At 41.6% G+C, this 27,850-nt stretch overlaps 1 protein-coding gene across 2 annotated transcripts in view; it reads left to right on the top strand.

Annotated features, from left to right (window-relative positions):
• MTHFD1 (methylenetetrahydrofolate dehydrogenase, cyclohydrolase and formyltetrahydrofolate synthetase 1) overlaps positions 1 to 26,927 on the top strand; it is a 42,718-nt gene extending 15,791 nt beyond the window's left edge. For both annotated transcript variants that reach the window (XM_075104119.1, XM_075104118.1), the window contains 20 exons: positions 2,696 to 2,823; positions 3,523 to 3,620; positions 4,369 to 4,542; positions 5,071 to 5,207; positions 5,499 to 5,545; positions 7,656 to 7,763; positions 7,865 to 7,939; positions 9,702 to 9,804; positions 10,994 to 11,070; positions 12,032 to 12,172; positions 15,216 to 15,284; positions 15,835 to 15,946; positions 16,131 to 16,270; positions 16,710 to 16,751; positions 17,782 to 17,882; positions 18,813 to 18,990; positions 20,118 to 20,225; positions 21,461 to 21,613; positions 25,689 to 25,797; positions 25,979 to 26,927. In XM_075104119.1, the coding sequence (XP_074960220.1) occupies positions 2,696 to 2,823; positions 3,523 to 3,620; positions 4,369 to 4,542; positions 5,071 to 5,207; positions 5,499 to 5,545; positions 7,656 to 7,763; positions 7,865 to 7,939; positions 9,702 to 9,804; positions 10,994 to 11,070; positions 12,032 to 12,172; positions 15,216 to 15,284; positions 15,835 to 15,946; positions 16,131 to 16,270; positions 16,710 to 16,751; positions 17,782 to 17,882; positions 18,813 to 18,990; positions 20,118 to 20,225; positions 21,461 to 21,613; positions 25,689 to 25,778 (2,081 nt within the window). In that variant the 3' untranslated portion in view covers positions 25,779 to 25,797; positions 25,979 to 26,927. The remainder of the gene's footprint in view (positions 1 to 2,695; positions 2,824 to 3,522; positions 3,621 to 4,368; positions 4,543 to 5,070; positions 5,208 to 5,498; positions 5,546 to 7,655; positions 7,764 to 7,864; positions 7,940 to 9,701; positions 9,805 to 10,993; positions 11,071 to 12,031; positions 12,173 to 15,215; positions 15,285 to 15,834; positions 15,947 to 16,130; positions 16,271 to 16,709; positions 16,752 to 17,781; positions 17,883 to 18,812; positions 18,991 to 20,117; positions 20,226 to 21,460; positions 21,614 to 25,688; positions 25,798 to 25,978) is intronic.
• The last annotated feature ends 923 nt before the right edge of the window (positions 26,928 to 27,850 follow it).

Raw genomic sequence — 27,850 nt, 5'->3', positions numbered from 1 at the left:
AGACAGTTTAGGCACATCTGGCTTTGTGTTCATGTGTACTACAGCTGAACAGAATTTCTTACAGGTCTCCGGTAGGGAGAGATGAAGAGAAGAACTCCTGAAACCTCTATTAGAGCAGACAAGTGTGTCATTCCCTTTCCAAACTGGATTGTATTTGTCTTTCTCACACTACTGCTGCGTTGGAGGGCGAGCCCAGAAAATATTCTGAAAGCCTTATTCCAGACCTGTAGAAATTGCTCTGCTATAGGAAAGGAGAGCATGCAGGCAGAGGATACTCCCAGAATTGGCATAGTCTCTGCAGTGTCCCTCTGAGTCCTGATGGAGGAAGCAACCCTGTTCAAAGTGCTCCTCTGCTATGGGATTTTGCAGCCCTAGCTAACAGGGAACTTTGAACAGTGAAATATGAGAGCAGCAAAGGAGGATCAGAGGATCCTCTGTGGATTTCAGTGTCATGCTCTTCAAGCACTAGAGGAGGTAGAAAGATACAGAAAGCCTTGACTTGATGCTCTGTTTATATCTTCATGTACTGAGAATCAAGCTGGCATCACAGGTCTGTAAAACCAGGTTGTGTTGGATCCCTCATGAAACAAACAGCTTTCCCAGTATCATCCAGAAAAAGAAGCAGTCTGCAAGCTGGTGGTCTCATGTTTTATAGGTGAGGATCATGTATGATCTTGTGTGTGTGCAGACATATATCCACCAGCAACGTGTTACAGTTGCACGTACATTGGCACAAGTTTGCTTGGAAGGCACATGGACATTCCCAGTCTTTGTCTGGCGAAAGCAGGACTGTGAAGCAAAGTCCTTGGATGCTCTCTCTCATGTGTCCAGCTGGCTAGAGAACCTATTGGACCAAAGAAGACACAGGCACTGGGAATGGTTATAGCATCACTGCTACTCTCTGTAACTAGTTTGGGGTTTCTTGTTGTTGTTATTTTGAATAGGATGATGAATTTTGAGAAGGTGAAATTACAGGGAGAGGCAGAACGTGTTGTATGTGAGCTTTCCTTCAAAAGAGTATTTTAAAGGTAACTGAGTAGCTCCTAAGTTGTGCTCAGCAGTGCTTGGCGAGAGATGCAGATGCAGAGGCTGGGACTGGGAGTTTGTTTGGCTTGTGCTTATCACTGTGTCTGTGTAACAGATTAGGCAGTTTGTGTTTGGAGTGCCTAATTCATTGCCTGTTTTCTTAATTCTTGGGCCTGGAGTCTTCCTGGCCAGAGGGGCCTGTAAGCCAGCTTGGCATCCTTGGAAGAAAATATGATTATGTTTTTCGCCTTTTGCAACCTTAATTAAACTGGTCTCTTGGCTGGAAGGCCAGGTTGGTGTGCAGTTCAGGCAGCAAAGCTGACAGTGGCTGTAGAAACTCTGTTTAACAGCTGTGATGTTCAGGCTTTGAACTTTAGGGAGAAGCATTGCTTAAAACACAAACTCAGCAAAACATCGAAGCTGCTAATTGTCAGCAGCAAAGCAGATAAAAATTAGTGTTGGCAGGATCTGCTTTTGTTCCCTCTTTGATTTTTAACATAATCAGCTGTTTAGGAGTTTGGTTTTTCTTCCTCCCCCTCACCAAATGTATGTTCAAGTTATTGATTGTGTTCTGTTCAAACATATACTTACTGTATCCAATATAATATTTCAATGTAACAACATTAAAATCTGTCTCCAGGTTTTTCACACTGCTTAAAAGTTCCTTAAAGTCCTCATACCTGAAATGAGGATCTGCTACTCCAGGAGAAACTTAGATTATTTTTTTTGTATGTTGTGTCTGTAATCAGCAAGTTCCTTAGGTGTCTGTGCTAGGTTACTAATGCATTTTGTCTTTTTGTTTCTTTGTGGGTAGCACTGGGGAAAAAAAGTACTATATCTGCTTCTGAATTGTCAGGTTACGTAGTGCAGCAGGATATGGCAAATTTTTTTGCCAGAGAGAAAGGAGATTATTCTACAGATCTCTCTTAAGTGCCACCTATGAGGTTTGTTTTGACAAGACTGATCTCTGTGAACTGTAATATTTACTGGTCCATCATTAGAATGGCAATGAGTAGTTGAAAAGCTTAGCACTTTCTGTCTTCAGTTTCTGTAAAGGCAGATGATTTTATTCAATAATAAGGCCTAGATGTCCCCCAAAATGGAACAGTGCAAATGTAAACCTGGGTTTTTGCAACAAGTCAGCCGTGTTCCTTCTCTCACTTCTTCTAGACCATTGGTTTATATCTCCCTCAAATTGGAAGCTGTCCTAATCCTTCAGAGCAATACAGCAGGAGCTGTGAGAGGATGGTTCAGGTGACATTTCTATTATTGTATGTCCCATTTGTGTTTTATTATTGCACAGATGTTAGACTTGGTCTGTGCTTTGGTCCCCCTGCATTTGCTTTGGTATCATCTTCAGACTGCCCTGTGGGCCACATGCCACTGAGAAAATACCGGCATTATCAAGGAAAGGGAGATCTATCTGGCTGAGGATAAATAGTGTTTAATGGGAGGATACGTGGTATGAGCTGTTGACACTCTCTGAAGTATGATAACAGCTTTATCTTGTGATGTTGTTTTAACTTCTTATCTTTCTTTACAGCTGCCTGGGTACTCAGCTTCTGTTTTGTTTACTCCAACAGAGGAAAAGACTTCAGCTTTAGTCAGTGCTGCCTCCTCTGTTTTGGTGAAATGTGATGTGTAACTTACTCTTTCCTTAAATCTCCAGACAGCACAAAGGCCAGTGGAAAAAGAGTTGTAGGAGATGTGGCGTACAGTACAGCAAAGGAAAGAGCTTCCTACATCACCCCAGTTCCTGGTGGCGTTGGGCCGATGACTGTGGCCATGTTAATGCAGGTACGTGGGCAGACTGAGACTGCTGGTCATCTCCTCTATGTTTGCCTTTGGGGTATGTTGCTGCTGACTGTCAGCACGCTACCAAAGCAACTGGAGCTTTCTTCTTGCACTTAGAGAGGTCTAGCTAGGATTTCCAACTTTTAGTCCAAACAATTTGGATTCGGTTAACTGAGGTAGATGATGGACATTAAGGAAATGTTAGGACAGAGTTTTGTTTTGGTTGGGTTTTGGTTTTGTGGTTTTTTTGGTTGATTTTTTGTGGGGGGTGTGCTGTTTTGCTTTTTTTCAGTGTGATCTCTCAAAAGAGTCAGAAATGGACTTGTCTTAGAATGCTGTGGCTGTAATTCTAAAACTATCTGTAGGGTGATTGGGTAAAAAGGAGGAGAGTAACAGTACAAGCCAGCTCCCTCTGTGTCCTGCTTTGCTTAAGAAACTGTGCTGGCACAAAACACCCCAAAAAATCCAGCACACTGAAAGATAGATAGGTAGATGGATAGATAGATATGGTAGGGTTTATTGTTTTTAAGAAAGCTACAGGCAGAATCTCATTTTGGATTGTTAGCAAATGCTTTAATCAAAGCACTTTGTGTTTAACCCCAAGCTGAGACAGATGGGAGGGGAAAACCTTTCTGAGTCTTTGTTGACCAGCATGGATCTTATAGTGGTGGTTGCCATAAAGCATTCTCATCCTTGTTTTAGAGCACAGTGGAGAGTGCACAGCGTTTTCTGGAGAAGTTCCAGCCTGGAAAATGGAACATCCAATACAACCAGCTTACTCTAAAGATGCCTGTTCCAAGGTAATGCTTTCAAATGAAGCCACTGGAAGTATTCATGCAGTGTAGTATTAATTCTGTTCCCAAGCTTTGTGTAATAGGGGCATACACATATGTAGGCTGTAGCTGGTACTGAAGTTTGAAAGAGGCCTTCCAAAGGGAGCAGAGCTGACCTGCAGTGATGCTGTGACATATGTTGAAGTGTAGGCTTGGGTCATCCTTATAATATTAAAGCATAAACATGGACTTGCAGTGACTCTTCAGGCCACCTAGATATAGTTGCTGATTCAGCAAATAGCAAGGCACTTGTATTTGGGAAAATTTTTGGTCTGACATGGCAAAAACCTAGCATCTTGAAGTAGGAGTTGTTGGTGTCAAGTCCCCAAGGATCAGTTGAAAATACACAAAATACCATAAGGGAGCAGAACACATTGCCTACAAAAAGGCATTTTTGGCGTGGGAGGAGCAGGGTGAGGGCTGGTGGGGGGTGTTTTGTTGTTTGGTTTGGTTTTTGTTTCTGGGGGTTGGTTGGATTGTTTTGGGGTTTTTTGTTGTTGTTTTGGTTTGTTTTCTTTTTTTTTTTTAAAGGCAACTCTGAGGATGTGTCTGTTCTAATGTAGCCAATATTTGTGGGATTGATTCATTTAACTAGGCGGGGGTTAAAGCTTCCTTTCTAAAATTAGGTTAGGTGTTTGTAGTTTATGCCATCCAGAAGCGGGGAATCTGTGAGAAGTCTTTGACTTATAAATTGACCTTGCTCTCTTTCTTTAAGTGATATTGAAATATCGCGGTCTTGCATACCCAAGCCCATTGATCAAGTTGCAAAAGAAGTTGGCCTGCTCCCTGATGAGGTGGAGCTCTACGGCCAAAGTAAAGCCAAGGTTCATCTGTCAGCTCTGAAACGGCTGAAGAACAAGCCAGATGGCAAATACATTGTTGTTACTGGGTAGGTACTTCCTTAACTGAGGCATCACTTACATGATGTCAAGGTGAAAAGAAATTTTATTTGTGTGGCTTGTTGTTGTATTGTCTTTTGGTAAGGTGACTGTATGCGGTGCTCTGGGTTTTAGTAAACCACACTGTGAAAATCTCGTGGTTTGGGAAATAGACTCATCTCTTGTGGCAAATAGTGGGAACGTAGTTTAACACTTCTGTCCTGGAGATTAATTGTTTTGGTCTGCAGGTCAGGGTTACAAAGGGCAGACTGGATCTTAGTCAAAATTCTCCTAGTCTAGTAGCCTGCTTTCACCAGTAACTAGCAAGTTGATTCAGAGGAAAGTCTTCAGCAGTTACGTGACAATTTGCTAATTTCATTCCAGTTTCGAATTGATGAAGGTTAGATAAAGTCTGAGCTAATCCAGAATTTGAATTGGCATTAACTGCAATCACTGGGTGACTGTTTTATCCCTCTAAGTGTTTTGAGTCTCTCCCACTGCAAAGGTTTAATTGTGTCTGTCCTGCTTTTTTACTGCAGGATAACTCCTACTCCCCTGGGAGAGGGGAAAAGCACCACTACTGTTGGTCTTGTTCAAGCCTTAGGAGCACACCTTCACCAGAATGTCTTTGCCTGTGTTCGCCAGCCTTCTCAGGGGCCAACCTTTGGTATAAAAGGTATGACCTGTTCTGTTGCTTGCAGCTGGACTGAATGGGGAAAGATGGCATTCAGAGATTTTATTCTGCTGCATTTGTACTTCTGCATAACTCCCAGTTACAACTGCGTTTCTTCTAAGAGATAAAAACCTTGGGTAAGTTCTTCACAATTGCATTCAAGTGCTGTGCTGGGGTTTAAACTGAGCTGCTGGACAGTAGATGCCTTCTTAAACACTTTAAGCAAACACGTGTAATACCAGTCTGGGCTAGAGACACGTTTATTTGCATGATTTGACTATTGTCTCTCTGTAGGTGGAGCTGCAGGTGGTGGCTATTGTCAAGTCATCCCCATGGAAGAGGTAATGCTTTATACAAAGCCTCATTGCACATATGGCTCACAGACCTTGAAGAGATACTGCAGTCAGATAACTTACAAAATCTTTTTTGTTTGTGGTGCAGTGTAGCACTCCCAAGAACTGGGTGCTAGGTTTCAGCAAAGCTTTTTTTTTCTTTTCTTTTTTTTTTTAAATAAAACATCTTTGGTTGTTTTGGAAGGGTGACTGCATGGTCAGAGAACTTGACAGAACTGGGAATTCCCAGTTCCTCTGTTCCTTCGCCTTCTCTGCCTTGAATTGCTGTATACCCTTGAGCAGAATACATCCTGTGCCTCTTTTTCCCCAGCACTGAAATGAAGATGATAATGACTTAATACGTTTTGGAAGCATATTAAGTAGCTCTGTCAGCAGCTGTGGTCACTGACTCTTACTGTGAGCTGTTTTGGTATACTTGTGTTTTAGATTACTAGCATGAAATGGGAAAAGGGAAGTTGGGAGTCAGTAATGCCAAGACCTCAGCCTGTGGGGGACTGGCACTGCAGCATATTTCTGATGTGACTTGGCAACAAGTAAAATCCCATGTCTGGTGGCAGGGAATTGAAAGGCACGTGTAGCACGTGCTCTTGTGCTTCTCTCAACTCTCAAAGTAATTGCCTGTAGAATTCTACCTTTGTCTCCTGCGCTATAGATTGACACAGGGCAATTTTAGGAAGAAAAGCAGAAATGATCAAAAGGGCTGTTTGTTCCAATTGATGCAGCAAGTCCATAAAAACTAAAAATGTTAACGAGGCAGAATATTGATTTTAGTCAAGTGCCAGGAACATGTGTGAGTGATAGATGTGACAGGAAAAATAATCTCCTCCTCTTTGGGAGTGTTAATAAGATGAGCCAAAATGCTTGACTGTGTGCAGCAGTGAGAAACAGCCCCACTCTTGGAACCAAACTGGCTGAAAGGACTTTCTTGACGTATGACCCACGTGGTATAAATACGCATAGTTTTGTGGGGGTGTTTTAATCAATGCATGTCTCGTAAAATTGAAATATCTGGAGTCACTACTTGCAGTAATCTTGCACTACTTGCTTGATACATCATCTGATATTCCTGCATGCAGCTTTCATCCTAGGAAAAGATTAGCAAGTGAAAAACTTTTGAGTTCATACTGCAGAACCATGGCAGTAATAATTGCTTCTTGTTGCATGTATGTAGGATGAGACAACAATTAGCATTTATTAATAAGAATTTATAATGGGCGCGTGACCAGCTGCATTCCACTTTTAGCTATCTACTTTTTAAGACCACAGTAGCAAGGCTTCAACAAAATGGTATCGTAAGGTCTTCTGTCATATCACCTTTTTTAATGTCCCCTTTTCATTTTCCTCCTTTGCTGCCCTTCTACAGAGGAAGAGGATCATTTTAACCATACCTTTTACTCCCCTGCCATAGTGCAAGTTTGTCACATAAGCTATATATCCCAAGCCATTTGTCAGCATAGCTACAGTGCAGCCGGATAACTCATGTAGACAAACCCCCTCAAACTATCTTTTAATGAGACAGAACCAAGAAAACTACCAACAGTGTCACTGTGTAGTATGTGGTTACAAGTTCTGCCTACGATACTGTGTGTTTGAGTGGTTAGCTTATGGGGAGCTCTGTGCAACCACAGCTCTACTGCCAGCACTACACAAGGTTGATAGTTTCACTTTAGCTCAGATTATCTTTGTGGGAGCAGCAGCAGCTTCAGCTAATGTATGTGTGAAACCTGTTGTACAAAGAATGAGAGTGGGTCAGAAGGAAGGTGAAGGAGGAGCAATGCAGATATTCCAGACCATGGTCTTCTCAGGTGTCAAGGGACCTAAGAGAACTGTTCTCGTGGAAAAAAAAAAAAACCCAAAACCTGTATTTGGAAGCTTCGTTCTGGAAATATGTAAAATGACATAAATGTGGGGGAGGCATTTTTCTGTTTTAGAGAAATTCTTTCCTCTCTTCCACATACTACACTGAGCAATCTCTCCCCTCCACCCTCACCCACTTTAACTTTGCTATTAATACTTCTCTTTCCATCTGTCTACGATGAATTGAAATAAATGAAAATTGCAGCAGGATGAGGTAACAGATATGCTTTATCTCCTCTAGTTTAACCTTCACCTCACTGGTGATATCCATGCTATCACTGCAGCCAACAACCTGGTCGCTGCTGCTGTTGACGCACGTATATTCCATGAGCTAACTCAGACTGACCAGGTACAATCCTTTCCTCTAATGTATTTGAGCCCAGCCCACTTCAGCCAAGATGTTTTGGGTGTGCCAGCAGTGCTGAGTAACTACCTGTTTCATTCTGCAAGGCTCTCTACAACCGTTTGGTGCCTTCTGTCAATGGTGTTAGGAAGTTCTCGGATATTCAGATCCGAAGACTACAGGTAAGTTCACTGGTTTTGCGTTGGTTTCTAGTTCTGTTCCATTTACTCATCCTCTATGCAGGCAGAGCTATGTTACAAAAACCCTGCTGTTGTCCTCTAGGTCATTCTGCTGGCGTTTGTTTTTTCCATAAAGTGTGTAGAAGTGTGGTAGCCCTTCTTATAGCACAGAAAAGAGTGAGATGCAGCCCCAAGGGGAAGACTCATTGATGTAACTCTCTTTATCATATGCTGTATGAGTAACACAGTGGGAAGAAGCAAAGGGATTAGTGCCCTTTAGCAATAGTGTCAGTTCAGTGTCCTTAATGCAGTTTAAGAAAGGACCAGAATCAGTCTCTGTACCTTACACCCAGTTACCACTAGAGATTAATAGATCCCATGTGACAGCTATATAGATAATGCAGCACAAAAAAAAGGAAATTTATAAAATTCAGCAAAAGAGAACACTGAGAATTTTTTGTGTTACCCAGTTTGAGAAAAACGGGAAAATAGAAAAAACACCTGTCCCTTACACTGCCCACTCCTCTCCCCAAAAATGAACTCCCAATTAGATGAGCAGCCCTGTCATTGGGTGGCAGTCCCTGAGCAGACCACAGCTCCTCTGATCCTCAGAAATTAAAATGAACTAGCATGTGTCCCTGACTTCTGCAGAAATGAGGGTTAACAGAGGAATAGTTTTGCACTGGGCTTGGACCTTCTGGCTAGGAGTACAGCCTGGGGCCTGCCAAGCTCAAAGTATGAGCCTGTTTGTATAATACTCGGGCTGGATTGGTGTCCCATTTGGAAGTCAGGAGCAATAGTCAGACCACTTAGGAAGCTAAAACTCTGATTTATTAATTGGCTATAGTATCTCAACCATTAGAGAATGTGTGGTTTGCTTCCACTGCTGAGCAGAGAAGCTCTGTCATATTGCTTCATGTTCATGACGGACTGCTGAGGGGACTCCACCCAAACCACTCTTCTGGTTACTAAATGTTGAGATGTGAATGGGATACTAATAGTCCAGAAAGATTATATCTTCGTTGATTTCTTTCTTTCTTTTTCTAAATGATGTGCTTGAAGAGAAAAAGAGTTTCTTCCCTGCTGTTCTTCAGGAGAAAAATACGACTTAGGTGCCTAGTTAACTAAAAAGCTTGCTCGTTCATAAATCAACTCAATCGTTTTCCTCATTCCTAAGCTCGCGCTTCTATCAGGCTTCTTGAGATAATTCTTCTCTCAATTAAGCAACTTGGCAAACTGCCCATTGTCTCAGTATGTTCAAGATCAGCTTTCTGGGATGCTGACAGCCTTGTGACTGAATTGTTTAATTCCTCCTTTGTGCTGCTTAACCAGCATGCTGAAAGCAGAGTCTTTAAATACGTACGGCTGTGTGCGGTGACCCTAGGCAAACTAATGAGAAATGGATGTAAGCATGTGAGACTAATGATTAGAACAAGGCATGTAAGGAACTGCAGAGCTCACTCTCTTACCCTTTCTGTAGATGCCTTGCACAAAGCTTGGTGACAGCTTGCCCTAATGAGCTCCATTGTCTGCCTTTGCCCTTTACTAGCTGGCCAGCAGCAAACTCTGCTTCCAGATACACACTGATAGGGATCATCTGACATTGTTGTGGGGTCTAGGAGAAGAGGCACCAAAATGGCAGCCCCTCCTTATTTCTGAATATGCAGATGCTGCTGCCGAAGGCTTGTTGCTCTAGTGAAAGGTTCATTTCTGCAAATCTTATAATTAAATCTTTTTTTCTTTTATTTGTCCTTTCCTCCCATAGAAATTGGGCATTAACAAAACCGATCCTATGGCTTTGACAAAGGAAGAAGTAAACTTATTTGTGAGATTGGACATTGACCCAGGCACTATAACATGGCAAAGAGGTACAAGAGCCATTAAATGAAAGAATTATTAAGAAACAAAGTGTGTGTCCAAAGAGGTTTGCAAGTGCAGCAGGAACCGTGTTTGCTGGGAAAATGGGAAAGAGGGCAGGGCTGGCCTGTCCTTCTGAGTGTTTGGTGGGAAAGATGCCTGCAGCTGGGATCCCATTTCTGAAGGGTCTGGTGCAGGGGCTTGGATTTGCTCTGAATTCACAAAGATTAAGACTTTACTAATTGGTACAAGTTTTTGTTTCTGGATTTGTCAGTCACTGAGAGAGTTGAGTTTGGCAACTGTGGCCAACAGCCTTTTTAACTAAGAAAGCTCTGTGAGCAAGGACGGGGTTCTGCTCTGGGATTAAACTCAATTTTAATCTGCCCACTTGCTCTGTTGGGGACTGTCAGCAAATAAAGGCCAGATTTTTAAAAGTTTTTTAAAGATACCTGAAGGTAAGATCAACCTCTGGTCTGGAAGATTTAAAGTTTCACTGGCAAAAGAAATTTCAATTATGGACTTTTTTTCTGATCTAGACCCCAAGAGTATTGCTTTTTCTTCTTTTTATTAAAATACAGTGTGAAATGTATTCTTGAAAACTTGCTTCATAACCTGTAATGGGGATAAAGTAGTCTGCTTCATGGGAAATATTTTATAAAGTACTTAGAATTTTTCAAGCAGATAGTAAGAAACAGCAAATTTAAGCCAGCATTTGATAGTTTGTGTTTCCAAGGTAATTTGAGTTAATGGGGCTGTGTGAAACTGTTCTCACTAAATGGCAGAATCTGACCATTTTATCATTTAACTTATAAAATTATAATTTTATAATATATAATTATATATATTTATATATATAATATAATTTTGTTTGGCTGTAATAACTTCCTGATTTCACATTGACTAATGATGGTGAATAAGCAATTGGAATAATGCTAGCAGCCCTGCTTTTCAGAGAGGCTTTGGACTTGTGGTTAATGCACACAAAGGGAGGTAGGCTCCCTCTGGATGCAGTGCAGGGTCTGCATGTGACTGTGGGTATCTTTGTTGTTCAGTTTTGGGGAAGAATCATACTGAGTATCACTTGCCATTCTTTAGGAGAGGATGGTGTCTCAAACTGCCATCCTCTCTTCATAAGCGATCTAGCTGAATGTTTGTAATAGGGCATAGATGTGACTTCTCATCTTTCTGCATTCCTTGCAGTACTGGATACAAATGACAGGTTCCTTAGGAAAATCACTATTGGACAGTCTCCAACAGAAAAAGGCTTCTCACGAACGGTACTCATTCCCTTTTCTTGCATGTTTTAAAAAGTACTTTGAAAAAGGTAGTCCTAAAGCAAGTTTCCGTAACTCCAAATATTTCCCTCTTTTACCAGTACCTTATTAAAGAGAAAGCAGAAAGTCCCTTCAACCAAGCAGTTAAATTCACTACCAGTGCACTGTTCAGTTTTATTGTCTGTTCTGTCCTTCCCTGTTCTTTCCTCAGAGTTGGCTTCCCAAACTGAGATGACTGTGGCATAGTAGCAGTGGTGCACAAATGCCCTCTGTAAATATGATGCACGGCAATGGCTAATTTTCACCACTGCAGATGCTTTGGGTGGGATGTATCTAGCCAAAACTAGGCACAGTATCTGAGCTTGTCGTCTAGATTCATTATATAATCAATAGTGTAAAATAGGCAGTCTGGGCTGTGACTCCTCTCGTTCCTTAAGTAACTGTCAAATTAATAGTTCAAAGGAATTGTGCTCAGAAAAGCCTTTCTATTGACTTGAAATGTCCCTAGGTGCTTACCTTCGATGGAGGTGTCTGTGTTATGTCAGATGAATTCTACCCTTCATTTCCTATAGAATCTGATTTATTTTTTTTTTGGTCATTTACTGTACTGTTTAGTGATAGTCAGATGAATCAGTAAGCTTAGTCTTCAAAAATCTAATTTGTTAGTGTCAAATGTTCTTACATGAATCACTAAGGTATGTGCCAGGAGAGAGTCATGTAATACCAATGGAATAAGTCGTTTTTACTTAATTTTGCAGGAAAAAAATCCAGTTTAAAATGGCCCAATTAAATTAAGTATGTTTTGAGAGTAATGCTTTGGATTTCTTTTATATTTGTACGTCTGTTCTGTTTGTTTGTTTTTGTTACAATGGTGATGATTTGCCTTGTTTCAAGAATTTAATGGAGATAAGGATTGCTGCTGGGGAATCTTGACGAGTTTATGTTCTTTATTCATCTCTTGCAGGCTCAGTTTGACATCACAGTGAGCAGTGAAATCATGGCAGTTCTAGCGCTCTCTGATGGGTTGGATGATATGAAAAAGCGACTGGGCAGAATGGTAGTAGCTTCCAGCAAGAGAGGAGAACCAGTTACAACAGATGACCTTGTAAGAGAGTCATTCAGTTCTTAAATGCTAACTTTTTCCTATTACTTCTGAAAGGCCTTGATTGAAAAGCATAGAGACAGTTCTGTACAGGAAAGACTTTAGCATATAGAAGATCAAAGATTATATCTAAGCCCCTGGAGTTAATGAAGGTTTTTTTGCTTCAGTGTGGCTAGCACCTTACCCAGAGAGAGTGTGCGCATGTGACCTGGAATGGGACAGAGGGTCCTGTGTGGTGTGCTGTGGGTCAAGTTGATGCTAACACCATAGGAATTAATGGGGAAACACATGGTGGCTTCTAGATAAAAAGCATATTTATGGATCAGAAGACCTCAAAAGGCATCCTGCTGGCCAGCCTGTTTCTCAGGTCCCTGGAGTGAGAAAAACATTGAGCAGGAACAAAGCCTTATGCAAATTTAATTACAGGTTATGAAATATTTTATTCTGGGAGACCGTGAATGCTATAAAAGCCCAATCCTTTGCAAAAAGTGCAAGGTCTCCATAAGGCAGCCTTTGGTGAGGGACAGAAATCCTTTATTTCCACTACATGAAATGCTGAATGTAGTAGCACTGGTGGTGTCTATTGCCAATATGTAAAGCAGTCCTGAGCGGCAGTTACAAGCTGCAGCACTGTCCTGTAGCTGTCCATACAATAATTATTAGTACAGTTCTTGGCATGTTTATGGAGTTGCCAACTAGCACTTCCAAATGGTGCTTCAGTGTGGTTTCAGGGGAATGTCCTGAGCCTCTGACACTTCTTCCAATAAACATTTTGAAGATGGCAACCCTGTTTGGAGAAGGGAAGGCAAGTAGAGCCCTGTATGTGACCTGTGCCCTGGCACTTGGCCTCAAGGTAGAGAACAGGCTCAGGGCTCTAGTACTAGTCGGTAAAAATACGATATTGATGCTTACTGCTGTCCTGTATAGTAGATATTTCACAGCCTGCTTTGCAAAAGACAAGGGTATTACAAATTTGTGTGATGTGGTGCTAATTATTTGTTTTGCATTTTCTGAATGAACCTTTCCAGTGGGATAGAAGAATCCGCAGGGTGGGTATCCCAACCTGTGTTTCCAGCAAAGTGGGACACAGCACTAAGGCTTACCCAACTCTTGCTATCTTGCTGTGGGTTTTTGGGTTTTTTGTGTGTTTGGGCTATTTTTTGCTCTGTTTTACTTCTTCCCGGGATGAGCCTAAGAAACAGTAGATTAGCAATGTGGCCTGACTCTGGCCTTGCAGGAAAAGGGCTAGGCTGGGAACCATTTATCTGTAAATGTCCTTATGTGAGGTGGGTGTTGAGGATGAGGGGGAGGGCACAGGCCAAAGTTCTGTAGGCAGCTTTGAGATTTTAATTCATACTGCCAGCATGCTGCCAGTTTAACTTTAAGTACCTGAATTAAACCCAGTTCTGGAAAACAGGAGTCTCTCCTGCTGCTGTCAGCAGTGGAGGCAGGTGCTGCTTCGGTAGGGAGTTGCTTTGAGTTTTATGTAGTGTCCAGGTGATAGTCTTTCATCTCCAGATTTTTTTACTTTTTTTTTAAATCTAATTAAATAAAATTTTGTCCGTTGCAACTGCAGAATGGAGGATAGTATCAGACCTGTCCAACAGGTTCTCGTGAATGTTATATGTTTGCACTGATGGTGGCCATTGGCTTGTGTCATTAGGACTGTGTTATGTACTCCTCAGGCAGGCAGAAATGTGGTGATTGCAGAGACCAGACCGGCACAATAGGATGTCTGGGTCCTTGTGCTGTGATATAACCAGTGTCATGGGTGTGCTACCAGGAAGCACAAAGAAACTGGGAAGAAATGTGGAATCAGGAACTGACTACAGGTTTTTTAGAGATGGGATGTATTGAAGAGCCACTGAGTGACACAGGCCTGAAATGTCGCCATGGAAATCTTTCTCTGTAGTTTTCATTATTCTGGAGATGACTGAAGTTTAAAGCTTATCTATTAAATGTTAAATAAGCTTTCATGTGGCGAGATTGAAATTAATGAAACAAAGCAGTGAATGTCTTTAAAAAAATCTTTCATATAATTGAGTGCTGCAATCCAATTGAAATGAAAAGGGAAGAAAAAGAAATCATGGTTCAAGGTTGTCGTAACTGCTGAGAACACTTGGTTCAGTACCTGTTACAGCAATTCTAGTTACTTTTGCAAGCGCTGGGTAACAGCCAGTTTGGTTTCTACTGGACTGTGTCAGTCACAAGGATGACCAAACTCTCATTTTCTCTTCCCAGAGCAAATGTGGATAAAATCACAAGCTTTCACTTTGCAGGAAGCAGAATTGCAGCAGGGTATATTGCTGCACCTCAGAGGAAACATGGCCTCCAGTGTTTGCCTTTTATGATGTCAGCCTCAACTTTCTCATGTGAGCACAGAGATAACTTTAAAAGTTATTTCTGCACAAGAAACTTGGCCAGGATGTAGTAGCTTGTTATGACATTTTAAGGCCGATATGTAAAGCCTAGTTGCTGAAATGAGGAAGCAAAAACGTCCAAGACAAATCTACCTGCAAAAGCCGAGAACATCGACATGTGTGTAACTTTAAACTTCTTAGTGTGTTTAGATACTGCAAAACAAAGTCAGTAATGCTACAGTGGAGACACCAGGGTGATGAGTGTGGTCCAGTATTTCAACATGTATAACAACTGTCCTGAAAAACTCCTGCTCTGTGCCACTGAATGGGCTACAGTAAACCATACATACCAAAGGGTTAATCTCCCGCTGCTATTGTTTAGTAACCTTGCTATAGCATTAAAAAAAGCAATTGTTCTTTATGCCTTTGCTACGAAGTGATGGCCAAGCAAGGTCACAGCTGAGAGCCTGCCCCCAGCAGAAATCACAGATCCTCTTACAAGGATGTAAAGGTCGTTTTATTCTGCCTTGCCCTGACTAGAGTTAGTTATATCTAGAACAACTGCTGGTTCTGGTCATGAAAGCTCACCAGGGCAAAAGCAGAGCTTTGACACTGCATGGGAACTGTCTCAAGGTCTCAGTACCTCTGGAATCTGATTGCCCTTTTTTTTTTTTTTTTTCTTCTAGGGAGTGACTGGTGCTTTGGCTGTCTTGATGAAAGATGCTGTTAAACCAAACCTCATGCAGACACTAGAGGTGAGCACAGATGATTTGCTACATGTGCATTCTCAGAGCCAAGAAGCAATGGGTTTTGTTCATTTATCACAATCAGCGTGGTCCTACTCAGCTTAGAGTTGGAGGTTTACTGTGGTTTCCTACCAAAGGTTCAGGGCTAGGGGGAGAGGGCAAGTTTCTAGGTCTGCCGCTGGCGTGTGGGAAGGCCCTGAGGAAATGGACTAAATTTTGCCGTGTCTCTGCTCTGTTGTCTTTAATGCCAGGAAGTACTTTGGGAATCTAAATGGTGTGTATGCAGGAGAATGGCAAAGAGTTGCTGGGATTTAGCTATCCTTTTCCTAAGTGGATTAATATCTCCTCTTGTGCAGATTATTATAATCCTGTTTGCCGTGTAGTTCTTATTACTGATGGCAAATGTTTGATCAGAAGGCTTTAAGATCTGTCTTCTGAAAGTGTTTTTCTTTACCTTCAGGTACGATAGTACTGTGCTCCTGAAATGCTGCAGGTTTGCTGAATTGTACCCCCTGATTTTCTCTCTCTCTTTCTCTCTCCCACACACCCCCTTTTCTAGGGAACACCTGTGTTTGTTCATGCTGGACCTTTTGCCAATATTGCACATGGGAATTCTTCAGTGTTGGCAGACAAAATAGCACTGAAGCTTGTGGGCAAACAGGGATTTGTTGGTAAGTGTGTGGGGTGTTTTTCTGTTTGCTTTTGGTTTGTTTGTTTTGCAGGGAGGGATCTGCCTTTTTTATCGTTACTTTGGTTTTTTTGTCTTGGAAGAAGCTTCTGATTTATATAATCAGAGTATGATTTCTCCACCCAGCAACCTCTCACAAGCTTCTTTTCATTTAATTCCTACTCTAGTTACAGAAGCAGGATTTGGTGCAGACATAGGCATGGAGAAATTCTTCAATATTAAGTGCCGCTATTCTGGTCTCCGGCCTCATGTGGTGGTGTTGGTTGCTACTGTCCGAGCTCTGAAAATGCATGGAGGAGGGCCTGCAGTAAGTACTAGGCAAGGTTTTCTTTAGGCCCAAGGGGCTGTTACTGTTTTTTCTGATCCAGTCACTTAAAGCCTTGCAGGTTTTGATCTGGCTTGTAGTTGTCTTGAGATTTGCAGTTGTAAGACAAATTCTACGTCCCTCTTGCTTGTAAGTTGCTTCATTGTAGTACATTGCAGGTACATACCTGCTTGTTTTATTGTCCTGATGAAGTGCTTGTATGCTGAAGCCCTTGTGGTATTACCACAGTCAGTCATTTGTTGTATTATGAGTGTATCTTGCAGTCTTTTATTCCTTCTTCTATTTTTTTCTTAGAAAAAAAGGACCAGCCTGGAGTAGACTGTATCTTGATGCCATTTAATAAGTATCAAGCACGAATTACGCTCATGAATAAAAATTTTACATGGTTCCATCTTTTTTCTTTTTTCCTTTTTTTTCCCAGGTCACCGCTGGGGTACCTTTACCAAAGGAGTACATGGAAGAGGTAACCTTTAGCCTTTGTGAGAGTTGAACAACTAACTGCAGTCATGTCATGATATTGTCATGCAGCGCATGCCTGGAGCGCTAGTGTGTGTCATTTCTTTAGCTGCCAGCGAAATGCTTCCTCATACAAGCTGTTATGTTTTTTTTCTTTTTTTTTTTTTCCTTTTTTTAATGATGTTATTTTGGCTCTGCTCTTTCACACACTTATTGTACTTGACCTAGCCAGTATTCAGAGGCTTTTTATTTCTCCTGAGCTCACGCAATTGTCTGCGCTCAATTTTTCTTAGTAATACCTCGTCCGTATGGAGTAATTTCTTGGCTGAAATAGTCTCTGAAAATATTCGGCGCGCTTCTCTAATTACTCTCTTCTTAGCAGCAGCAGTTTCTGTTCTTATTCCCCCCCTTCTTTGCAAAGGAGAGGGAAGCAAACTAAAGTCTCAGCTTCTATCCTTGTGCTTTAAATGTACACTTGCATAAATTAGCCCAGCTGTCTTTACACTGTTGCAGCTTTTTCACTTGTGGAGCTTCTGTATGGGTTATTCCTTGCATAGGAAGGGATGAGATGTCTGGATTTCCATGAATAGTCCCTGATGCTGCAAAATGTAAATATGTGTAAACCAAAAGCTGTTGCCACATACTTCAAACAAGTGTCATGAAATTCACTGCTAATGATATTTAATACATAAAGAGGAATGTGTCAGAGAGGAAAATGAGGCTTTACTGTGTGGAGTTAATAAGCATGGGTATTAACTTGTGAAGAATAACAAAAAAAGGATAAAAAGCTACTTCTCTTACCTTGGCGTGGCAGCTGAAAGCAGTGATCATTAGAAGCAGTCATTCCTTTTCCTGTCTTCCATCCAAGACCAGGCACTGGTCTGGACTGTTCAGAAAGCAGCACTGGGGATTTGCCTTTGTGGTTTTGTTCCCATTTTGACATTTTTCTCATTAGCTGTGGACGTAGTGGATTTGGAACAAAAGTTTCACTGCCCCTGCTTATTGAAAATGTGCTTCCTGCTTGCTGTTATCTACAGAATCTTCAGCTGTTGGCAAAAGGCTGTAGTAACCTAAACAAGCAAATCCAAAATGCACAGATGTTTGGCGTCCCTGTAGTAGTGGCTGTCAATGCTTTCAAGTAAGTGAGCTGGGACATACAAGTGATGGATGGGAATAAAATTGTGGCGCTTTATATGCTATGTTTAACACAAGCTCTTGGTTTTGGTACTGTTGATGTATTGTTTGCAGTGTTTTGCATTGTTGGAAGATGCTGAATAAATAGGGGAGCTCTGCTTAGTTATTTCAAATGCCTTCCTTAGTTTAAATTAGCTGAGGATTTTATGATGAGTGACTACTACCTGCCATCACTTACACCCTGACTGGCCAAATTACTGTGGACAAAAGGTGCCTGTGACGGTGTGGAATCTAAGGCCATAATAGATGGTGAGGTCCCTGTGCTGTCAACCACGCTGTGTTCAGCGGTCTGCTATGTGGAATAATTGTGCTCTGCTAAGAAGCATTTTGGTCCTGCACGTTGTACTGCACAGGAAATAGAATCTCTGTGTGGTCTTTTTATGCAAGCAGAAGGGCTTTGAACTGGTGTGTTAAAGCTGATGCCAGTTGAAGCAGAGTAACCAGCTAAGAATTCTTCATATGAAGTAAATGCGTATTGGCTGACTTGGAGAAATTGTGGGTTTTAGCTTGTTCTGTGCATGCAATATAGCACCTCTAAATCAGCCTTTTGAGTTTGCTTCTGAAAACAGGAGTTGCGTTGCCGATACAGGACAGCTAACGACAGAAAGCCTGGAACGCTGCTCTGTCAGAAGTCACGGGTGTCCGCACGCAGTTCCAGAGCTACCTGTTGCTGTCTGTTCCTCTGTGGAGTAGCTTCCTTCACAAAGGTGGGGAAGGCTGTGGTGCATAGCCCCTCAGCAGCTTCCTCATGGCTGGATTCTGTGACTTCTTTGGGCAGCTTTTAGATGTTGTCAGCAAGAGTAAAAAATGGTTAGAACTGTTAATTTACTCTGTGTGTGTTCTGGTACAAATGTGCAAACTTCTCTCCTTACAGAACAGATACAAAGGCTGAACTGGCCCTTGTAGTACAACTGGCAAAGGAAGCAGGGGCGTTCGATGCTGTGGAGTGCACTCACTGGGCAGAGGGTGGTAATGGAGCAGTTGCACTGGCCCAAGCTGTCCAGAGAGCATCGCAGACACCCAGCAACTTCAGGTTCCTCTATAATCTGGAGGTAAGAATTCGCAGTATTACCGAAGTACTTTGTTCGTAAGGTGGAGATCAGTTGGTTTCACTACCTTAAGTTGCTGAAGGCTGTCTGAAAGGCTGCTCTGAGAAACTGAGAAGAAATTTGATTTTAGAATATAACATTTATTCCACCAGTCTCAAAGACCTAGTTAGTCTTTCTTGTTGCTTTGACTACCAGGTGAAATACTGTTTACTTTTGACACTGAAAGATGCTTCTGTGACTCTGCTAGAGATGACAAGGTTTCTACTGTGGCAGCCATGTTCCAGCATAGGGTAAAGTTTACTCCTTGAACTTGAGACATGCATTCCTGTCAGAGCATGGACCAGAACAAGCCTGACCAAAACTGTTACCTTACCGCAGAGCTTCTGGGTGTACTTGTTGCTCAGGATAGGAATCTATACAACAGGCTATGGAACAGAATTTGTCCATTTTAAACTTTTTTTTTTCTCTCTGCAAGTCAGGTTTATGGAGTCACAGTACAGGTTGGGGTGGAAGAGAGTGTGTGTCTGTATTTCTAATGACTTTGTACTTAAGCAAATTTGACAGATCACTTGGAGGTAATGAAGTCACTGTTAGTTCCCAGGTTATGTCCTGAATCCTCCTTTACTAGCAAGCACGTATTCAAGAACCTGATGAGGTACAGAGCTATGTCATTATATCTGTTTTAGCTCTTTAACAGATGCTTTCAATTTTTCTTCTTTAACCTGTTTTATTTGTGCTCTTATTTAACCATTAACTTGTAGTCCCTCAAATTATTTTTGCCCACTTTTTGACTTAGACTTCAGAAAGAATAGTCTCTCTTGCAGTGGGAGTAATTAACATGCAAGCACAGCTTATAAGAAATACTGTTGTGTATTTTTTTGTTTCTGACTGTAGTAAGCTAGTTTTGCACTCCTACCAAGAGAAACAACTGCAACAAGATAAGCGAAACCTGTTCTGAAAACCCTCAAATTACTCTGTAGTGTTGTTCTACAGCAAATGGGAATAGCTCTTGCATCTGCAGATGAGCATTGCACAACACATAGGAAGGACTGTGAAGCTGCTGTGGTGTTACAGGTCTTTGTAGTCTGGCCACACTGACTTGCCTCTGTCTTTTTTTTTTTTTTTTCTAGCTCCCTGTTATAGATAAAATCAGGCTTATTGCACAACAGATCTATGGCGCAAGTGATATCGAGCTGCTTCCAGAAGCACAGGAGAAAGTCGCCTTGTACACTAAGCAAGTGAGTTTTCCACATCACCTGATACCAGTGGTGCTTTTCATTTCAAATGTTCATATTGAACAGTGGTGGTCAAACCGCATGTGAAGGCAATCATCGCTCAAATCGTGTCCTTGTCCAGCACTCATTGGATGCTCTATGGCAGAGGAGGAAGAGAAGGTGGTATGGGGAGGGAGAAACTGGCCCTGTCTTCCAGTGAAGAACACAGCACTCATCTGGCCCAGCAGCACGTCTGTGATAGTGTATGGGAAGAGAAGAGCAGGAGAGTTCCATGATCTTTCTCTACCACACTCTCCAGTGCTTCAGCAGTTGGGGAATTAGGGAACAACAAGCAGTCAAACTGGTGCTAAATAGTCTCTGATATCTTGGTTTTTTTCTTTTTTTTCTTTTAATCTTGTTCCACTGAGTTGTCTAATCAGTTCTTGATCCCATACAGATTTTTGGCAGCCGCAGTCATGTTGGGGAAAGAGTTCCACAGGTCATACAATACTACTTGTAGAAAAAACATCTACTTTTATAAGTTTTCAACCTGGCATCTGGTTGTTGAATTCAATGCTTTCTGGTTGTTGTGTTGCTTTTACTCTTATCTAGTATGACGTTCTTGTGAATTTACCTGCTCCTGCATTAATGAAGGTCTGTAAAGGGCTTTGAACAGAAGAGCAATGTGAGAACTACCCATTCTTTGTTTAGTGTGCTTGAATAACTTTGCTTTTGCATTTTACTACTGGCATATATAGTTTCTTACTTTAATGTTTCTTGTATATTCCTTCACAAGTCTATCAAAATAGCATAGCCATGTAATTGCTACTTCCTCATGACCTGCAGTTATATTGATCAGACATTTCTAATTAACTGACCTCAGCTGAACAAGAACCTCAGTTTTGAGCTGTCTAAATTAACATTTTCAGAAGAAAGCAGAAAGTAAGTTAGCTATCAAGATTGTATATCTAACACTTCAATACCATTAACTCTTACCTCAGTTTGATGTTCCAAGGTGGTTCGTTCTTTAATACTCAGCTGGGGGTGGGGGGAGACTTTGAGAGAAGGAATGGGGATACAGAATAGTCAACAGGTCTGACAGGCTACAGATGAAGTGGTTGGTGAGGAGTAAAATGTCCTGAAAAAATGTCTGATGGCAAGAATAGAGCAATTACATTTGTGTTCAGGAAAGGTTATTGGGTTTGCACTTACTTTTTTCTTCTTTCTCTCTCTCTCTCTCTTTTCATTGCCTTTCCCAGGGATTTGGAAACCTGCCCATCTGCATGGCTAAAACTCACTTATCATTGTCTCATGACCCTGAACAAAAAGGAGCACCTACAGGTTTTATTCTGCCAATCCGAGACATTCGGGCCAGTGTTGGCGCTGGATTCCTGTATCCACTAGTAGGAACGGTATGTGATTGAGTGAAACCCACAACTGTGGGGCGAGGAAAAAACTTCACGTGCATTCCAACAGGCAGTTACCAAAGCTGTCTTAAGCTAGAGGAGTCTTTGTCATTTACAGGTGGTGTTTTAACAGTCCAGTGTATTAGATGCCCTTAATAGGTTTCTTTTCAGGTGGAAGAGGGAAGCTAAAATAGGCCACCTGACTATTTGAATACGTAGCAAGCCCTCAGTGTGCTCATCAGGTACCACATCTCTGTCTTCCTGGATTTTGAGGAAGGGGTGAGCTCTGTAGCTAATGAATTCTGGGAACTGCAGTCTGGTAGAGGGGATGGGAGAAATCCTTGGCCCACTTCATTGCCGTTGTGACTTTGCATTCCTGATGAAAGTACTTTGCAGTATTGCAGGTGAAGTCTGCAGAACTGCAGATCAGGGTAGAACAAGACCACTTCTCCAAAGCTTACAAAGCAAACGACTTCTGATGAGGCACCTCCAAAGTGAAGCTGACCTGGACTGTTAGCCGTTGGTCAGTCTCCCCTCCCATTTGGTTCTCATGGTTCTGCTGACCATCTGTTTGCTCTTCAGCCTGCGCCAGTTCCAACAGCTCATTTTGCTATGCCCTTGAGTTTTTAGTTTCTGTTCTTTGATATGATTGGCATAAGGTCAACTGAGAGGAGAGAGAGTAGGTACAATGGAAACAGGATCCTGGAATAGCTTTGTTATGAATTGCCTAGCAGAAAGAGGAGCTACCTGCAAAATGAACTAACGTTCAGGTTTGCATCCAAAGAAAGAATGTTAGGATGAAAGGATCCACTGGATATCTCATCTGGGGAATCTCTTCTGGGCAAATGTTCAGTAACTTGTTAGATTATTTTAGGGGATGGAGCAGTTGAAGCAAGCAGCTCTGTCTTTTTCTTATTTTGGGGGCCTGAACCTTTTTCTGAAGTCATGTTTGTTTTAATAAGCTTTCAAAAGCATTAGGGGGTGCATGGCTCAGATGAAGAATTTTGCTGGTTTGAGAGTTGGATCCCTTCTTCCTTCAAATGCTAGCTAGAGCCAAGTATTGGATATCTTTTTAATTCTTTTAAAAAAAAAAAAAAAAGAAAGAGGTAGGTAAGGGTTTCCAGATTACCCAACATAAATAAAATAACCACGTCCTGATTAAAGTCTGGCTCATCCATCTTTTTAAAAAGTAATGTGTGTTTTGGGGTAAAATGAAAGATAGCATGCTTGTTCCTGTTATTAATGGTATTTTTGCAAGCCAAGATTTAATCCAAACAATTACTTATTTCATTTTTTTTATAAGCACTGGAGAAGGAAAGGGTACACAGCATTAATGAGCTACACAACAGAAAGATGTTTTCAGACATTAAGACTAACGTTTTGGCTCTTTTTCTGATGTCTTCAGTTTCTGTGAAGTGGGACTCTTTCCCTTCTGCTCCCTTCCCAGATTCCTAATATTTTCTTGACGTGTAGTAAATTGTGGTGTTAATTCTGCCAGATTTAACAGTAAGCCTCCTGGTTAGGGACATATGAAGATGACTCTTCTGTGGTGTCTACAAAGCCAGGGAAGGGATGACCTTTTGAGAAGCCATCCAGGGCATTTTGAATAAGATCACTATTTTAAACCCATTCAGCAGGAGGTGTGTTAGCCTCAGAATAAATTTTTGGCAGCAGTGATTGAACTGTGAGCTGAAAATGCAGCAAATATATAACTGTGCAGAAGATTTTATGAGAAATTTGAGTTGAAATTTATCACCAGTGCATATGTATTCTTGTTATCTGAAGTTAATCACAAAGGTATGTCACATTTTATTTTTTCTCAGCTTCTGAGTTTTGCGTTTTTCCCTTTCTGGCTCAAAGTTGAAGCTTTGTACTTTAATGAGACACTTTGAGGTTTTAAAGGAAATATAATTTCAGAGATTATTGAGATTTAACTTTGAGCATGAAAGTTAATGAAAGTGAAACAAAATGTTGGGCTCAGATTGGTTGGGTTTCTTTTCTGGTGCTGCTGACGAATTGAAAACAAAAAATTTATTTGGTTCATTTTTAGTTCCTAAATGACATTTTCTTCGGAAGTTCCACAAGAGCAATGAATAATACATTCTTAGTTGGTATTGGTTTTGCTTTAAATCTTGCAAGGGGATTGATGATATGCATGTGGTCTAATTTTTTCATGTAAGTTAAATAGTGTGAATTGCCCTGAGTTCTTTTTCAACGCGTGTGGTGTTGAAGGGGAGGAGGATAATGGAGGAAAAGTTTATTTCTTCAGCTCTGAAAATAACTGAGTGCTTCAAGCATTGTAGACACTTGTCCAGAAAATTAGCTTAGATGCAAATTACCCTGTACTGCGTAGAAATTCAGGGTTTAAACAGACTGTCCTTAAGAAACAGATAGCAGAGTAGCCACTGTGGGCTGCCCTATGGATGGGAAAGGAGGAAAATTGACCGAAAGTGCAAGAAATATGAAGTCAGGCCCATCTTCAGCAATATGGCACCTCCCACTCCACTGAGTGTCACTGTCTCAGCTCCTGCTGTGGCCCTCTGAATCTGTAGGCAGAGATGTGCAAAGCTCTATGATTCTTCAGTGATAAGTAAATAAATAGAAGTTTCTTTCTCTGCATGACTGACAGTGACTATGGTGAGAACAGGAAAACCCTTCCAGGCACTTGGGATCTCTTAATACCTTGGCTCTTGGGAGCAAAACAGTCATACAACTAAACACACAGACAGGTAATGAGGGTCTTCTCTGTAGTCCCCCTATTCTCTGTCTGAGAAAGCAGCGGCTCTGACAAAAAGCTAGTGTAGTCCTAGAATTCATTTCAAAGAGTAGACTTGAAGTGATTTTTACCTCTGCATAAGCCATGCAAGACCTGCAGTGGTACAGTACATATGGGACTGGTGTTAGCACTTGTAAATGGCTTAGAAAAATGGGATGGGACTCCAAAAGCTCCCCGAAGGGTTTTGAGAACTGCAGAAAATGCCTAACCAACAGAGCTTTGCCTCGTTGCTGCTTAGCTTATTATCAAAAGGAAGATTGGGAGGTAATTTGATTAGCGTGCAAAGTACTTGCTCAGGGAGAAAATACCAGGTTGCCAAAGAGATCTTTAATCTCATGGAGACAGGCGTAACAATACAGATTGTGAAAGCTGAGGCCAGATGATGCAGAGAGAAAATGAGGCCTTGGATTTTTTTTTTTTATTAAAGGGCTTAATGACCACTGGCACAAACTACCAAGCCTGGTGACAAGTTGCCCACCTTTGCAGAGCATCCATGTTTAACCTATGTGTGCTGCTGGGCTAAACGCTGAGTTAGGGAAGGGAAGTCCTGTCAGCTGCATTAGTAAATCAGGCCAAGCGCAGTCCCCGCTGGCCTTGTGTTGTGCAGCTCTGGAACCGGGTGCTTGGCAGAGGAACAACTGGAGAGGACTGGCCCGAGGCAGGCGTAGTGCTGGCAGCCAGTTTGCTAGCTTCAGTCCTGCCACTGCACAGCTCTTCTGACTTGAATGCCTCAGAAATGTTCCAGTCAGGAGACCTGACCTCTCCATCTCTATTTAAGCTTTATTCCAGGTTGGTTTTTTTTTTTTTTAATAAAAAATTAAACTCTACTGAACAATGCTTATTCCTAATTATTTAACTCTTCTAGCTCTAGAACCTTAAAGAATTTTAATCAAGTTGGCAAAATGGTGTTAAAACATGTATACTTGTTTTGATAACCAGGAAACTGCCACAAGATATTATTGTCTCTCCACAGCAAAGTCCATGAACACTCCTCTAACAGTTAACTGGTCAGCTGGATATCTAAGTACTTTGCTAAATCTTGGGGTCCATCAGTGGCAGAGACAGAAAGCAAACTAAATCCTCATTTTTTTTAAAAAAAAAAAAAAGTCCAGTCTCTCCACTGAGCCAGGATTTCCTGATTCTTGCAGTATGCTTCAAAAAGGTACATGACGTCATCCAACTAGTATGTATGTGTGCAAGGAGCTGCGTCGGCTGGTGCTGTCATAGTCTCCAGCAGTGACTAAGTTTCAGATCTGCATGAAACCATGCTGCTTCCATTTTAACAGTTTATCTTCTGTTGTCCAGATGAGCACTATGCCAGGCCTTCCTACAAGACCCTGTTTCTATGATATAGACTTGGACCCAATGTCAGGAGAAGTCAACGGGCTCTTTTGAAAAGCATTATTAACCAAAGGTAGGTGCCTTCTATAGGTTAGAAGGCTTTCAATATTTGGGCTTTATTTCTTATCTTGAGATAATGGAGTTAATATGAGATTGGCTTATGCCATATGTTTCCAAATGACATTTGATTATAATTCAGCCTGAAAGTTGCTGCAGTACTACATAATAGTAATTAAATTTATTTTTCTTTTTAGCTCCCAGAAGAACACCTGATGAGTCATGTAAATGGAATTATACCCCCCCCCTTTTTTTTTTTTTTTAAAGTCAAAACAAGATATGACTGAGAATATAGTGCAAGAAGTGACTGGAAGGAAAAGTGCTAAAGAATCAACCACTTACTTTTAATCTGTAATGATTTTTTAAACCGCTGTGTTCCAAGCTAGTTTACACTAAGCTTATAAAGCATACTGCCTGTACAAACCTCCTGCTTTTCATAATCCTAGCTGAAGCAGAATACAGAAGCTTGGGTTTAGTGACCTCTTTTGATTCAGTGACATGATTTTAACAATTAAATCCTAAAGCTGGAGCTGTTTGGAACAGTCTTGAGACTTAATTGTCCTAACCATAGGGGTTTTTTAGCATATATTATCTTTGAAAGTCTTGTACACTGCATATTCCTAATTGCCATACTGAATTCCATTTCTCGCACTATGGGAGGAACCGCTGTGCTCTGAAACTGCACCACCAATGTCATTCAGAAGAGGGAACAAGGGGTTAGTCCCCTTTGCTTCTCAGCTCTCTCCAGAAGTGCTTACCCTGGCTTCTGCTGTGAATTATTGCCGCAGACACCTGAGCCACATCAAATTTCCCTTTTAGAAAGACCAGCTGCGACCACCATATCGTACTGTTAATGGAAACCCAGCCTCTGGATGTCAGATCTGTAGGGACTGGCTCTCTGGCCCGTATCTGTGGCTTCCACCAAATGTGTCTTTTGAACCGTTTTATGCTCAACAATAACTACAGTTACACCGTGGACGAGCCTTATTTCCAAAGGCACCTTTTTGGCGAACAGAGACAACATGAGTAGTGACCAAGTCCTTTGTAGCAGGTTTTGCCAGCAGGCCGAAAATCATTTTGTAACACAAAAATATAGTTCCTGCTAATTTTTTAACTAATGCAAATAAACCAGTAAATACGTCAAGAGCTTTTTGGGTTTTAATGCATGCGCTGAGATTACTGAAGTAGAACTTATTTCTGTGATGAACTGCATGCAGCAGCAATCCCAGTATTGACAAGTAGAAGTGATTATTGCAGTAATAAGTTGCCTGCAATGCACCACTCTGTGTGTGTGTGTGTGTGTGTTTAATCGTTTCCTTTCCTGGATGAGGTACGTCATCTATAGGAAATAAACTACCTGAATTATTCTATGGATTTGAGATACTTGCAGCTGACTGCAAAAGCTCTGAATTAAGACTTGCAAGGCCCATCTGCCTGCATCAGAACTGAGTCTAAAAACATTCCGATTTTGGTGAGAACTGGGAGAATCAGGATGTAGGTGTGCACCAGCATGAGGGTGCATCAGTAGTACACGGATACTGTCTATGTATGCACAGAGAGAGATCTATAGCTCTCAAATTATTCAGGAGGGGAGAATAATTATATAAAAATTACCTGGTTGTCACAGAAGCAAAGACAGAATAGCTTAAATTGTCGTAAGAGCATTTGAGATGCATTCATAGCCTCCTAAAATTTTCTTTTCGGTGGTATTCAGCTGAGGATTTATTGGCAGCCAGGCTTGCCGTAGCCCACGCAGGCACTTGCAGGGGTTCAGAAGGGCTGTTCCCCAGTTGCTGCCCCAGACCCTGTGCCTGGCTGAAGCTACCTCTTCACCGGCAGCACCTCAGCCAAGCCTTCCCTTGGAACAGGTTGCCAGAGCTGATGCTGCCAAGTCTGCTGTCAGTTCCTACATTTCATCTTCCCTGCTACACTGCTTTCCTGCGAGTGTTGTGTGTTCCACCTTCATTTTATGCTTATGAAAGATGGGATAAGTGCAAATTTATGCTAAGATTAGCCTCCTTTTAGTTTAGCATGAGATCATAGACGTGCTTGAGAGAGATGGTTCAAGA

Source organism: Phalacrocorax aristotelis, chromosome 9 (assembly GCF_949628215.1).
Source record: "Phalacrocorax aristotelis chromosome 9, bGulAri2.1, whole genome shotgun sequence".
NCBI classification, from domain to species: domain Eukaryota; kingdom Metazoa; phylum Chordata; class Aves; order Suliformes; family Phalacrocoracidae; genus Phalacrocorax; species Phalacrocorax aristotelis.
The sequence above is the reverse complement of the archived record's forward strand: the minus strand, read 5'-3'. Positions and strand labels throughout refer to the sequence as shown.